Source organism: Diceros bicornis, chromosome 3 (genome assembly GCF_020826845.1).
Source record: "Diceros bicornis minor isolate mBicDic1 chromosome 3, mDicBic1.mat.cur, whole genome shotgun sequence".
Classification (NCBI taxonomy): domain Eukaryota; kingdom Metazoa; phylum Chordata; class Mammalia; order Perissodactyla; family Rhinocerotidae; genus Diceros; species Diceros bicornis.
This window is the reverse complement of record NC_080742.1, coordinates 67,640,967-67,656,337: the sequence shown is the minus strand read 5'-3', so window position 1 is coordinate 67,656,337 and position 15,371 is coordinate 67,640,967. Positions and strand designations below refer to the sequence as shown.

Sequence of the window (15,371 nt, the reverse complement as noted above, 5' to 3'; positions counted from 1 at the left end):
CACATGGCTATGCAAGCAGGAAGTCCACAATTGAAGTCAAGATCCAAAGGAGGGATTTGGGAGCAAAAATTTCTTCTCTCGTTTTCTAATTTATTCAGAGAAGTATATTAGCACACTTAAAAATGTTTTATTTACCAACATTTTAGAAGAGATTTTTTTGCTGTTTAGAGTTAAGTTTCTTTAAGTAATGCCAAGAATATAGACCATTCATTTATATATCAGTGAGCAAATGGGGCCTCATAAGGAAAAAGCCTTCAAAACTCACAAATTAACTTGAGCGTCTTATTCTAAATGTTGTAAGTCTGCAGTGGGATCTCAATAATGGCGTTTTACAGGAATTGCTGTCATGTGAAACTTTGTGTTAATCTGACCAGAACTACTAAAGGTTATATGAGAAATAAGTTTAACAATGTGAAAAATGTTGGCAAACATGCAAACCCAAATTGTCAAAATATTTTATATTTTCTTTTACCTACCACATTAACTTTTTCTCAAGCTATGATTTTACTTTTAAATGAAGATTCAACTCCTAAATCTTCTTGGAAAGAATTTGCAAATATTTTGGATAAAGACTGTTTACTAAGCACTAAAAAGCCCTTGATACTCTCTTGTAGACTAATACCTATTCTGATTTATACCTCATAATTTCTAGTGGAGAACATGTGTGACTTACCCTATTGAAGCAGTGTTCGTGGTGGGGTCCATAAAAATGCTGGAGACATCTCACATTGTTTTTGTTGACGATCTTGTTGAAGAATTCATTGACATATTTGACAGGGAACGCACAGACGGCAGAGCGATTCATTGGTTCAGCAGAATCCGGCTTGCTTTGTGCGAACACCCCGTAGAGAATGTCATCATTCAGGGTGGCACCTATTTGCTTAGCAAGATGGGCTCCAGGCTTACTGACATATGCGGCTTGGAGAATATTAAACACTTCCTCACTTGTTGATCTCTTTCTTCTCTTTTCTGTGAGAATACACTCCAGAGGCATTTCCATGTAGGAATGCAATCCAGAGTCTACGGAACAGAACCTGATTATTCTTGTGTGAAAAGTCTGAGCATCTAGAGTTTCCCGTTGGACTGTTAAAAAGTAAATAAAATCGTTGCTTTCAAAGGCGTGGACATACTTAATGGGGTAAGAATCTCGGAACTCAGGTAGAACATCAATATAGGACTGATCTGTCAAAAACTTAAAACCATCTTGTGTTTCCTTTAGCCTTCTCACCGATATCGAATGCAATGAATGATCTGGAAGGTAAGAAGAATTTATGGTATTGCCTACGAAGAAGTTGATGAACCGGGCCTTTTCAGACAGCAGGACTTTAGTTCCCAGGGCGCTCACCACACAGTCAGGACACTGGCTGGGCTCTTCGTCTCCCTGTGGGGAGTACATGCAATGAACCTCCGACTGTATGTCAGCAATATCGTTGGGAGGAAGGACGTGTCGCTGGCAGATCCCTCTGTGTACGCTGCCGCAGCTAATGAGTTGATCGTCATAGTACGTGTCAACAAGCAGAGCCATGTTGATGTTATCTTTCCAAACGCCACCTGATAAATTGGCTTTGTGGCTGCAGTCCTGACATGGGAAACAATCTGGGTGTTCCAGCACAGGCCCAGTCTTGTACTCAGCAACTTTCTGAAGGTCTTTGTCATTTAAAACGTAAATGTAGTTAATGGCACCGAGGTAAATGTGATGCTTGTGTAAAACGACATTCTGGATGGGTGTTTCTGCAGTGAAGTTGGGAAGCTGATATTTCATGTTCACATTCATCTCGGACTTTACTAGCGCCTCTTTACACTCCCCATCGCTCTTCTGCACCAAGGTAAACAGAAACACAAGGATGCCAGGTGCAAGCACGGCGGGTGCCTTCATGGTGAGAAGTTTATCTGCCAAAACACGTTCAAGGCAAGAGCAGTTCAGTTGTCATGAGAAACAAAGAAGAAGAAACTGAAAGAACCATACCAGTTAAACTATTAGAAACAAAGCTTCCTAACAGGAATTTTTACATCGAGTGAAAACAAAAAACTCGAGCTGGTTTCAGATAAAGATGCATTGTGCAGTTGGACATGACTCTACACAGTTTAATTTTAGAACTCAAGCCATGAACCAGTAATTTTAGAGAACCATTATGAGATGCAAACAATGTTCTGTATTAAGGACGATAGAGCAACTAAGTTAGACTCATTCAGCAACAAAGTCAGAAACATAGCAAATTTCTTTCTTAACCCCTCGCTGGTTGTTTAATGTGGTTTAGTATCTGTGGTTAATGACTAGGTTGATATTTAAACTTTCTCAGTTAGTCAAGTAAAGGAATTGTGGTTCAGATTCATTTATTCTAGAAATCACAGCAGGCATTGTTTCCTTGGGAGCATGTAGAATTGCTAGGCTAAATTTAGCTTCCTTTTGGAAGAAAACAATCATAAATTCTAGAAGCAATATGATCACATGCTGTTTATAGGATTTTGTGTGCAGAGGAAAGGTATGGTTATAATTTGGCTATAGTTGACTTATTGTTTTGGATAGACAAACACTTAACTCAATGTAAGATCACCAGGAACATAAAAACAGCAAGCTGAAAATGTATAAAATAAAATATAATCTTCAGCACTAAAGTCCTAGAATTATTTCTCAGGGGAAAAACAACATATTCATTACGAAGTCAAAAGCTACTAAATAATAAAAAGAACATTACTTTAACATTCCGTTGTATGCACACGGACAGTATTTCTACTAGGAAGCATGAGTGGATTTGTTATTCAGTTTTTAAAAACTTAAGGTGCACAAGTTATAAACATTGTGAGTTCTACTTATAATAGCTGTAGGCAGGGTGGTAGGTTGGAGAGGACAGGTCTTAGAAGGAAAAGAAACCAAATAGCTATTATTTTTCTCCTTTTTTTTAAATGCAAAATTCTGACAGGACAAAGGGAGCCTCTAAAATCATACTAGGCATTATAGCTATGCCAAAGACTAACCCTGGGTCTACCAAATCGCAACAGAATTCACTTAGCAACCAATATGTACATGGCTCTGTGCTTGCACTATGGGGAATGGGACATGGTGCCTACCCTTCAGAGAACCTACAATGTGGTTAAGAGATAACATACATATGCAAATAACTTTAATACACGGCCTTATAATACCCTAGCACAAACCAGAAGCTAAAAGCATCAAGAGAGGGAGGCACGGCCTGTACTTAGGATTACCATGATTATGAGAAATAGGCACAAGTCCACTACGTTGTGAGGTCCAGGAGAGCAAGGACAATGTCTGTTTGTCTGTTTGGCTCCTCACTCTATCCCAAGTACCTGACATAGAGTCTAGAACATAGTAGCCTTTAAATAAATATATGTTGAATAAATGAGTGAATAAAAATTAAGCAATAAATTCAAAGTCACAGAACAGGTAAGTGTAGTAGTCAGAACTTGAATCCAAATCTTTTTGACGCTAAAATCAAAGATAATTTTACTCTACTAAATTGATAGGAATTGCAGACATTATTTAAGAGGTAATAGAAAGTCATTGAAGGGTTTTGAGCTGGAGAGTCATATAACCAAGGTTTTCCTCTAGGAAGATTAAGCTGGAGGCAAAGTGGCTTAGAGCAGGGAGAATCTGGCAATGGGACGACCAGACGAAGGCTATTATTATAGCCAATAACCAGGCAATAAGGTCCAGAACCAAGATAGTGCCCTCAAGAATAGAAAGGAAGGGATGAATGAGAGACATATTTGAACAAATAAGATTTGATACCTAAAGTAGTGGATCACAAAGGAGAAGGCAAAAATGATTAGCAGTCGTCTGCGAAAAAGTGCAACAAATTACAAAACTAGAGTAGTCAGTAGGAGGAGGTAAGGCTAAAGATTGGGGAATATGATAAATTGGTTTTAAACATGTTGAGTTTGATGTGTTACTGGGAAATGAGTGAAAATGTTCTACTACATGGATGACTAGCAGGTGTTACATTGTTTACCAGGAAGCAGGCATCTGGAATAAGGGAAGAATGAAGATTCCGAGCAGATAGAGCATTTGTGCCAAGCAACAGAGGAGAAAAATGAGAAGGATTATTGAGGAGACTCCTGCCCTTAACCGGGAAAGTGGCACGATCGGTCTTGGGTGAGACAATATGCATCTTGGATGAGACAGTGGCAAGTGGAAGCATGAGTGCCAAGTATTTCCCATCTCTGCACTAGAAGGACTGAAAATTCGGAACTTGGGCTGGCGGAGTAATTGGGACTCTAGTTGAAATAGACATAAGCTTTACATGGTATCTGAACAGAGGTGATGGTTAAAACCAAGAGTGAGTATGTTCACGGAGGGACAAGGTGAAGGAAGAGAACCAAAATCTTGGGGAATACTCACAGTGGAGAAACCAGTGAAGGAGTCAAGAAAGGTAAGGTCAGTGAGGTGTCAAGAGAGCCAATATAGTACCATGTCACAGAAGCCAGGCAAGGGGCTCAAGAAGGAGGATATGGTCTACACGGAAGCTCTTTGTTGACCTTCACGAGAGTAGCTTCAGTAGATTCAACAGTGGTATCAGATACTAAATTGCAAGGGAATGTGTGGTGAGGAAGCAGAGTGTTTGTCAAAGTAAGGACAAGCAGAAGGCAATATCAAGGTCAAGAGGAGTTTATTCTTAAATTGTAGGAAAGATACATGCTTATTAGTAGATCTCCCTGTCTTCTACTAACATTTATTGGGTATCTATTAAGGGCCAGGCACGGTGGTAGGTGCTGGGAACACAGAGACATGGTTCCTTTCCTCTGGAAGCTTGCGGTCACTTGGTGGAGGCCTGGGGGTTGACAGATAGTTATGGAAGTGTGTTGGAAGCACAGCCAATCAGACTGGAAATGTTGAGCTGAGCCTTGAAGGAGGATGAGGAATGGAAATTCCTAGTGGCAGAGCAGTTTGTGCAAAGATATAGAGGCAGGAGAGAGCTCATGGCATGGTCAGGAAAACTGCAAGTAGGTGTGCCTAGAGAAGTGGGAAAACCAAAGAGCGCAAAAGAGAGAGAGAAAAATTTTGGAGCAACATTCCAAAGGAGCAAAAAGAGGCATTTCCCAGAGCCCTGAACATAAGAGAGGTCATTCTTTCTGAGACAGCAGGAGAGGATAAGAAGTCAGACGAATATACAGGGACACTGAAGGAGTTCAGGGTATATGATCTCAATGTTCTAAAAACAAATTAGGGTATATAACCATCTGCTGAAATTGATGGCTACAGAGGAGGGACTGGGACTTCAGGGTGGAGAAGGAGGTTTACAGTACCTACAGCAGGGCATGCAGACTGAGGTCAGCAAGAAATGAAAGAAAGGATTGCACAGCAGCTCTGAGGGCCCTTTAAGATAAGACAGAACGTATTATGACTTCCTCTTCACATTCATGAGGTATGGAATGGAAGAAACCCAAGGCAGAAGATCACGGACACAATGATTTTCAGGATCCAAAAGAAGGCATCTGATTGGGGATACAGGCTCTAAAGGCTAGAAAATAATAGTTGGACCAGAGGGCAAAACAAAGCTTCATTCAGGTAAAGAATTGGAAGAGGTACAAACCATATAATAATAAAAATAACAATAACATGTATTAAGTGCATACTATGTGCCAGCCATTCTGCTAAACCCTCTGATTTACTCTTCATAAATGCCCTGTGAAGTAGGAGGTAGTATTATTCTCCATTTCCAGATGAACTAACTTGCCAAAAGTCACAGTTAGAACCAGATTCAATCCCACGTCTGGCTGACAGGAATCTGTCTGGGCTCTTAAGCGCTTCACTCACACTGGAGCAGCTTCCTGAGCTGAGAGGGAGAGTACTGGAGCAGAAGCTAGACAGTTAGAGCTCTGGCTCCCGCCTTTTCCCTCTCTAGCTGTGTAATTTCAGGCAACTCATCCACTTTTGAGTCTCAGGGTCCAAAACCCACACATGACTGTTTTAAGTATCAAAAAGAGATCTCATTTTTGAAAGCACTTTGTTATACAGTGTATATAAACATAAATGTAGGGTGTTATACTTGCTATTTTTATATATAATTCTTCATCGTTTTGAAATGTACTAGAAAATTTTTGGTCCTGGTGGGGAGAATGACAAGCAGTAAAAGAGAAGAAGGATTTGGGACAAGTTGTCCTATTAGAAGACAAATACAGGCCGGCCTCATGGCTTAGCAGTTAAGTGCACGCACTCCGCTGCTGGCGGCCCAGGTTCTCGGGTGCGCACCGACGCACTGCTTCTCCAGCCATGCTGAGGCCGCATCCCACATACAGCAACTAGAAGGATGTGCAGCTATGACATACAACTATCTACTGGGGCTTTGGGGGAAAAAAATAAATAAATAAAATTATAAAAAAAAAAAAGACAAATACAAACTGCAAATACATGTCTAAACCTTCTAGAATATATTATGTGGAAAAATTAAATGTACTTCTCAATAGTATCAGCGTATCTTCTAAAATTGGGAACATTAGCCTAATACATAATTTATCACCATATTTTTTCTAGAAAAATAATAAAGGAAGAAAATAAACGAACCATTACTGCCAAAAGAAAAAAAGCATTACAACCAATTTGCATCTTAGTTGATGCCCATTAATGTAGTGTGAAGGGAGAATGATTTTTTTTTTTCTTCTAGGCTTTTTCAAAGAGCCTTCAACATGATCTTTAAAAAAAAAAAATCTGAGATATATTATATTAAATTACGTTTTAAAAAAAATTTCTTATCTTAAGGTCGGTACATAATTCACTCTTGGTACTAAACCTCAGTTAACTAGGATCCAAGAAAATGTACAAATGTACTAATGGGCTTTTTTGTTATCTCACTTGATTAGATGGCAAATCATAAGAAAACCAGTAGGGAAGGAGGAGATTTCTTCTATTTAAGGAAAAAACCTTGCAGAATACCCCTGGAGTTAGCAGCCCAGTCTCCTACACCTTCTTTACATTCTCTTGAAAGCAAATGGTGATGTCAATTTTCAGATGGAGAAATCAGAGAAAGGTTAATTTTTTTTATTAAACCAAAAAAATAGGACTAGGGCCCATTGTCAACAACAGGATTTTTAATTAAAATATGAGTTTCTATTTAATCCTCAGATAATGAGAAAACTTAAACACCCCATTTCCTTGATATTCCAATTAATTAAGGCCCTTCCCCATTAACAACAGTGTGTGCTGGTCAGATTAGATATTCTCCAGGAAATGTGTGTCCTTCATAACAAATGGAGGAATGCTTTTGTAAGGATTTGTTGCTAAGCTGTGTACCCTGATGACACTGCCAGTTAACTGAGTGACAGCTGAATGGTCAAGTGCACAGGCCCTGGAGACAGACTACAGGGTTTGAATCCATTCACTGTCTGTGTGACCTTGTGCAAATAACTTCTCTGAGCCTTTATTTTCTCATCTGAAATATGGGCGTGATTATAGTACCTACCTCACTTGTGATGGTTATTCTGAGGATTCAATGAATTAATGTATATAAGCCATTAAGAGCAGTGCTTGGCACACAGTAGGCCAACAAATGTTCTCTATTATTATTGTTTGTTCATGCCCTCAACAAATACTTTTTGAGCATCTACTGTTTTAGATACTATGCAGAGTGCTGAAGACACAAAAATAAACAAAACACTTTTCAATTGTCAGCGAGATCTCGGACTAGTAGAGGAGGCAGACAAACAGACCACAGTTTAAACTCAATGTGAAAAGGTCTATGGGGGCCACTAAAGGGGAATTCAACCAGGCTAGGCGAGTCAGGCGGGCTTACCAATCCATCAGTCGCGGTCCTTTCTTCATAATGTGTTCACAATACTGAGGGCAGCATGAGGGAGACCCTGAGTTTTACTTGTGGCAGTTTAGCTAAACAGCTGTATGACCCAAAGCCAGTCACTCAACTGCTTTGGCCTCAGCTGCTTTCTTATTTGTAAAATTACAGTGTTAAACTAGCCATGTGCTGGAGCCTCTGCACCAGTTCATGACAGCCTATCGTGTCCTATCATTTCCCAACTTTCGTCCAGTGACCTCATCTTGGTAGCTTGATATCAGCCATGGTGGGAGTATTGACACAGAAATTGGCAAACACTATACAAATCAGGGCTTTTCTTCTCCCCTGGGGGGACGGTTATTAAATATTTATAAGCATACTCCTGGGTTGAACTAATGAACTCCAAAGTATTTTCCAACTCTAATAATTTTCAACTCTGAGATTGTTTTTCTACAATAACATTTTACTCCAATGCCACTGAGTTGGCACATATTGCTTTCTCTTCTCCATCTATATAATCTGCCAGATCACGCTGTGTGAGCAATTTTTTAATATTTATATTGGTAGTGACTCCAAAAATACTTTCACTTTTCGTATATTTTTGTCTTGATACATTTATTCCTGTGATGTGCCTAGATCAGGCTGCCAATACAGAATGTCTTTTTACCGCTTCCGTTTTTTCTTTCTTTCTTTCTTTCTGAAATACTGCTAGCCATTTAACCAACTTTGAGTTCCTTATTAAAAGGAACACGTAAAGATGATTCAAACAGACTGACTAATTCATTCTCTTAAAATGTTGTGCACATAGCAGGTGAAACTGAATCATCCATAAAACATTTCTTTATTTCTTTTCAGTTGATAGTTAAAATAATCTCAGTGGCAAAACATTTCCTGGGAGTGATTATCTCAATGGCACCTCGGTCATTAAACTATTGGTATTTAGGAGCATTTCCTTTAAAGAGTACTGCTCTGTTAGCTGTGAATATCAGCTCAGTCTAACCTTAAGATCAGCTGCTCAACTCTGTCTGCCGTCTATCTGCCTCTAGTTTTCTCACTGAACTAGCTTACATTGGTCTTTTCATCCTCTAGAAATCTAGCAATACCTTTATATTACCTAAGAATTATTGAATGGCTACCTATGCCTTTCACCCCCACTACTGTCACCATCACTGTCCTCATCATCAACAAAAACCTGTCACAAAAGCATATGTGTGGCTGTATTCAAGTACTGATTCCTCAGGAAAACAGACAATAGGTGTAATGAAACACATTTTGTAAGAGAGAGACTTTCCAAACTTTAACATAGGTAACTTTGCTTTCTTTAGGTATTGATTTTCTTAGAAATCATAATATTTTATAACTGTGTAGATAGCAATTTATAGTTTACAAGATACTGTCAATTACATCATCTCTTCTAATCAGCATGATTTCTTAGAAGGTAAGTATTATTCCCATGTTTTCAGATGACAAAACTGAGATTCAAAGAGGAAAAAATATTATCTTAAATGTGATAGTGATGCAATCTAGCTCTTCTGAGTGTATTTCAAATGCTTTTTTAAAAAAGTTATGTTGCTTATTTGAACTATTTCAAATTATTTGCATTTCCTGGAAAAGATTTTTATTCAAAAGGCATAATATTTTAATGAACATCTGTTTTTACCTGCCCAGCCTCCACTGTCTCTACTACTGGTGACTCTTGAAAACTCTCCCTCCTCTATCTAATGGGGCTGTCAATCACACGGCCTACTTCCCTCACCACAAGGTGAGCTTGCAAACCAGGCTGGCCTTTCAATGAACTCTATTCCTTTGACCCAGAGCTTGTCAAGAGTGAGCATGTGACCAAAGCAAGGCCAATCAGTCTTTTTTGGGATTTAATACAGATACTGGGAGAGGACCTCTCCTTCAAAGATCATAAGCACTAAAGATGATGTTAACTTGGAGTGTCTGATGAGCACGTTTGCCACGACGTGGAGAAAGCCTGCCTGAGCATGACACTGACCCAAGGGGCAGGAGATCCCAGACATGAAGAAAGGCAGGTTACTGATGTTATTGTTCTAGTATCTATATCCACCACGTCTTAAGCTAATGTGAACCAGTAAAATTTTTTCCCCCTCCTTTCTTTCTCTTTCCTTTTTTCAGTCAGCAGTTTCATTGTGATTCTTTTATTTCTCGCTCTTGAGAAAGTCCCGACCAAACAATGCCCACTCGAAGATACTACAAATCTGAATTCAAACACAAAGTTAAGTGCATAAAAGCAACTTTATGTAAAATACTCAAGTAATTGGAAAAAGATGGTTTCTTTATTCACTTGAATAATTACTTTAAATATTTCACTTTGCCTTTGGAAACATATATTAGCTGAAATTTTTGAGGTGGTATACTAGTTTTTTTCTGCTATATAATTTCAAATTCTTCTACAATATTTACTTAACATAATCTTAAGATAGAAATAATGTATCTTAGTGAAGAGTCAAGATATAAAAATTAGAAAACATTTCAATCCTGCTTTTAAGTGTAAAAAAGGGATTTATGATGATGGAAATTGCTGAGATCTCATATTAAGGAAATTGCAGTCATAAAAAGCTAAATCTAGCAGTCATAACTAAATCTCCAAGAGGACTTGCCAGAGTGAAATCCTAAGGAAAATTCTTAGCCCTTTCTACATTTATATTACTTCCATTAACTTTAAAAGTAAGCCCATAAAAACAAAGTTAAGGAAAGAAGATTCCAATAGGAGATTCCTGATGACATTTAAAATACTGTATTTATAAATACTCACTGGTTATGAAGAGTCATATTACATTATATCACACAATACTAATCAAATATTCAAGAGCACCCATTGCATACCATGCTGTTGTCTAGATACTGAGAGTTTATACCCTCAAAAAGTGTAGTCCATCGATTTGAAGATAGTAAGATAAATGCCAAAAATTTGAACGTGTAACTTAAATTGAAAAGTGAATGGATCTACTGGGCTGTTGAGAAAGCAAATTTTAAACATGCTTTGTTGGGCATTTGATTCTTATGCCTAAGATTTAACACAGCATTATGATCATTAAAAAAGCCTAACCTGACTTTAGAAAGATAAAACAATACACCATGTCAAAAATTGCTTCTAACAAAGCTAGACACTACCTTGACAATGATTTCTAACAGTAAGTCAAAGGACAGAAGAAATCTTCAGCATTTTTTAGCTCATCCAACTGCTCTTTTATATGACCACATTTAAATGATCCAAAATGCCCATGAGTCAATCTTATGTGTAATAATTACAGACTGGTTGGCTTGACAACATTCTTCCCAATAGCTCATAAAACCTTCTGGAAAAGAGGTGGGGGGTAGTGGAGAGAGTATAGTCAGACAGACTTCGATGTGATGTAAATCTGGGCTTTACCATTTACACACCTCTGACGCTGTGTCAGTTTCTTTATCTAAAACATAAGGACAATGGTACACATCTTGTGGGTTGGCCGTGAAGGTTAGAGATAAATTATGAGAGACACTGGCATTCAATTATGCAACATACACTGGCTTTCAATAAATGTAGCTACTATGCTTATCAACCTACGTTGTGTTTTAGCCAGTTTTTGCCTGCCTTCATCAAAAATGAGGAACTTGGCACAGTCCACTGGGTGAGCCCACTTCAAATACCTGGTGACTGTTTTATCACCTTAGTCCTCTCGTCTACAGTTTAAATAGTGTTATTTCTTATTTTCCCACCCTTTGGTCATCTTGTAGTTTTCCCCTAAACTCATTTCAAGTTCTTCAAGTCCTTCTTAAGCTGTCCTCCAAGTCAAAGGCCATGGTAAGGGCTTTCCATACTAAGGAAGAACAACAAATAAGGAAGCATTACTTGACCCCTTTAAAGAAGAGCAAACCCGTACCTTCACTGAGGTCTAGCAAATAAAGATATAGGATGCCCAGTTAAGCCTGAATTGCACAAAAACAATGAATAATTTTTTTAGTATAAGTATGTCCCATGAATGTATTTTATGTGACAATCCTAGTTGTAAGTAAACAGAGAAAAATAAAGGAATAATCATCCCTTTTACTAACAGAACTTAGATTGAAAAGATTTTGATTGAACCTATTCATCTATTGGGGTAGAACAGTATTTTTAAGTTTTTTGTAGCACATACACGTTGTAAAACTGCATACAATTTGTTGTTGTTGTTGTTTTGCTGCTGTGTGTCTAAAACATGCTGTTTTCAAAATGATTACCAGGGTAACCTGTTTCTAACAGTTGGTTTTAAATATCATGTGAAGGTATTTTTTTTTTTTTTTTACTAAAAATCAAGGATTTGTGTGCTGGTGGAGGAAAGTTATACTGTACATGGCAGCCTGTCATTGACATGAATTTCTGAAACAGAAAAAGTATTCCTAGATTGAACTAGTTAATTTATAATAAGCAAGCTTTATTAAAAATTCATATATAGGTGGCTATAGGAGAAAACAAGTTAAACATAGTACAAGAATAATTTTCATGTGTTATAATTAATGTTTTGGGGGCTACTCTAAACACTAATTCTTGATTATTACACAGATGTTGTTTCTTTAAAAGAGACCTAAATAGTGCTTTTATTCAGATTCTTGTCCAATACTGCATCTTTTCTTCTTCTAATAAACATTTTAAAAGTTGGAAATGACTGAACTGTAGCATAAGAAAAAGCCAACTGTGCATTTTCTAGTTGTAACATATGATTGAGATCATTGCCAACTCTGATATGGTAAGAGTAAAGATAAAAAGAATAGAATTCCATTATATTCTCAAGATCATCCCTCATACATTTATAATCTGTTAGTAAACATCTTTGTCCTTTTAAGAATGGCTGAAAGTATTCAACTTATTCAGAAGAATAAAAGGACGTTTGTTTTATCATTGTGCGTATGGTAAAAAGTCCTGTTCAGAAAATACACTGAACTGTCAGAGTCCTGACTGATGGACAGGCTTTTGTTCCATTAGTAACTTGTAGGTCAGAAAAGAATGTCTCATTGCCCTTGAAAATGCGAAGGCTGAACTTCCCCAATGTTAAGAAAGTGCTAAGACGCTTGAAATCCTATAAAAGTATTTAAAAATATTTTTTCAGCCTAATGGATAGATCTAATTTTATAGTTCAGATTGTGCAGAAGTGCTACGAGATTTTGCTCAATTAATCTAGGAATACTGAATAACATGAAGCCACAAATCACATTTGAGAAACAGAATTTCTAAGTACGTAAGTTAAAATAAAAAAGTCTAGCAATCTTTTCCAGTGCATTCAACTATAGAATCTGAATGGGATAAACCTGACTGAACAGCCAGAGTGTGAACCACTGAAGGGAGACAAGTTGGAGAGGAAGCTGGTACATTACTCACTAATGAATCAGACATTTCTCTCCCTCAGTGTTTGAAAATGTTCTTGGCATAAGGCATGGTAAACTCCAAATGAGGGGAACTGTGCTCAGGTTTAGGTTTATAAAATGAATCAATCTCCTCTGGTGTTACCTAAAGCAGAAATCAAACGGCTGCAGAGGAACGCTGGTGGTGAGTGGACCCCATTCTTGTTACGGTGGCTGTCATGTAAAGAAAGAGAAATCAACATGCAGGGAAAGAGACAAAGGGGAGAGCCATAAGGGTGCCAAAGGCCAGGCGCTGGCCCTGAAATGTGGAGTGGTCAAATGAGGTGGGCATTCACTATTTTCACTTAGTCCTTAGGGTATGTCTGAATTTTATTTTGCTCACAGCTGAGAACGTTTTTTGGAAATCAAGGTTAGCAAGTAGACTCTCTGGCAGTGGAATGAACTTTCAAGGTGAAGTTTGTCAGTATATGACATTTCCTTTTTCAGGTAAAGTAGAAAAAAAGTTCTAGAAATCATGAAAACACTGAGTGGAAGGAATAGCCAAGCCTGGCTATATTTTGTACAGATGTGGATTCCTTGGGTGAACACAAAGCAATTCTAAAAGTGTTGGGAGAAAAATCAAAAGCACATAAATATCACTATGTTGAGATCAATATGTAATTAGAGGATAAAGAACTCCTATGTGGAAGATAACAACAACAAACAAACGAAAACACAGATACAGAGAACTGATATGTGGCTACCAGAAGATAAGTGGGGTGGGGAAGGGTGAAATGGGTAAAGGGGTCCATTTGTACAATGATGGATGGAAAATAGAATTTTGGTGGTGAATATGATGTAGTCCATACAGAAGTCAAATTATAATGATGTAAACCTGAAATCTCTATAATGTTATCAATCAACGTTACCCCAATAAAAAAAAAAAGGAGCCAAAACTTTCTACCAAAATCGTTAACTACTTTTAAAAGAATAAAGAATGCCAAGCAAAAATATCCTTGTAAAAACAGAACAGCACAGAAAAATAAGTACAGAAGTACAGAATCCAATTTCTAAAACTCAGTAAACACTCTGGATCCTTGCGAAATCAATAAATCAAAAGGTTAGGACAACCTGAAAACAACTGTGCTCAGGATTGCGTTTATATAACTGATCAATTCAAGGAAAAATAATTCAAGGCAGTTTGTGTGTGTGTGTGTGTGTGTGTGTGTGTGTAGAAGGTATGTGTGTTTGAAGGAGGAGGGAGAGAGAGAAACAGAAAGAGAGAAGAGAGGGCAACACATAAAAACAAAAAAAACCTTTTCAACCATCCAGGTGTTGCCCTCTGGCTGGCAGTCCCAGCCGCCCACCTCACTGCACTCCAGGCAGTGCTGCAAAGACAGGTGCACATCCCTGGGGGAACAAACTGGGAAGAAGAGCTAACTGTGGCAGACAGAGGCAGGGACGAGGAGTATTTCAGAGTGGTGATATTACTCGAGCTGGGTCTTGTAGGATAAACTGGAGTTGCTCAAGCACAGCTGAGGAGGGGGACAGACTCTCTGCACAGAGGAGGGGCACCTCGGGGAAAACGTGCAGGGCTGTTCAGGATGCTGTAACCGGCATAGAGGCTGTGTGGGCTGGGCTGGGTGTGCATGAAGCTGGAAGATTAGGCTGGGGCCACATCACAGCAACCTTTATATATCCTGTTGAGGGGTCTGCACCTTATCTGTAGCGGACAGTCATTGGGAGGTTTTGAGGAGAAGATGGAAATTAGCAATATCTATATATTAGACAATTTTGGTGACAATGTGGAGAGTGGACTGGAGTGGGAAGGAGCTAGAGGCCAGAAGACATGCCAGAAGATCACTGCATCTGTTCAGGCAATAGAGAATGAAGATTAACAACAGAGTGAAGACTCCCAGATCTGTATTTTCATCTCTATCTCCAGAAAGTCCAGAAATCCATCTCTCAAGCATCAGTTTTGTATGTCCAACGGCTATTTAAGACTAAATTTGACAAATTTTTATTGAGGTCCTACTATGTGCCAGTTTCTTAGGGTACACCAGTAAACAAAACAAACATTCCTGCCCCTGTGGAACTTAGTTTCTCAAAGGTGGATCCAGACAACAAATCATACATATAACAATTAAGTTGATCATGTAGTGTGTTGGAAGTTGATAAGAGTTACAGGCAAAAAAAAACAGAAGGGTTGGGGGATCAGGAGCACCCAGAGGGAAGGTGGTGGGAGAGGTTAGGAGCTTTGAAAAGTTGGGAAGGTGGCTTTTAAGGAAAGAGTTGAAGGAGGAG

At 38.4% G+C, this 15,371-nt stretch overlaps 1 protein-coding gene across 2 annotated transcripts in view; it reads right to left on the bottom strand.

Moving 5' to 3' along the window:
• Nucleotides 1-15,371, bottom strand: part of MET (MET proto-oncogene, receptor tyrosine kinase) — a 110,037-nt gene that overhangs the window by 81,967 nt on the left and 12,699 nt on the right. For both annotated transcript variants that reach the window (XM_058528789.1, XM_058528798.1), the window contains exon 2: nucleotides 674-1,890. In XM_058528789.1, the coding sequence (XP_058384772.1) occupies nucleotides 674-1,876 (1,203 nt within the window). In that variant the 5' untranslated portion in view covers nucleotides 1,877-1,890. The remainder of the gene's footprint in view (nucleotides 1-673; nucleotides 1,891-15,371) is intronic.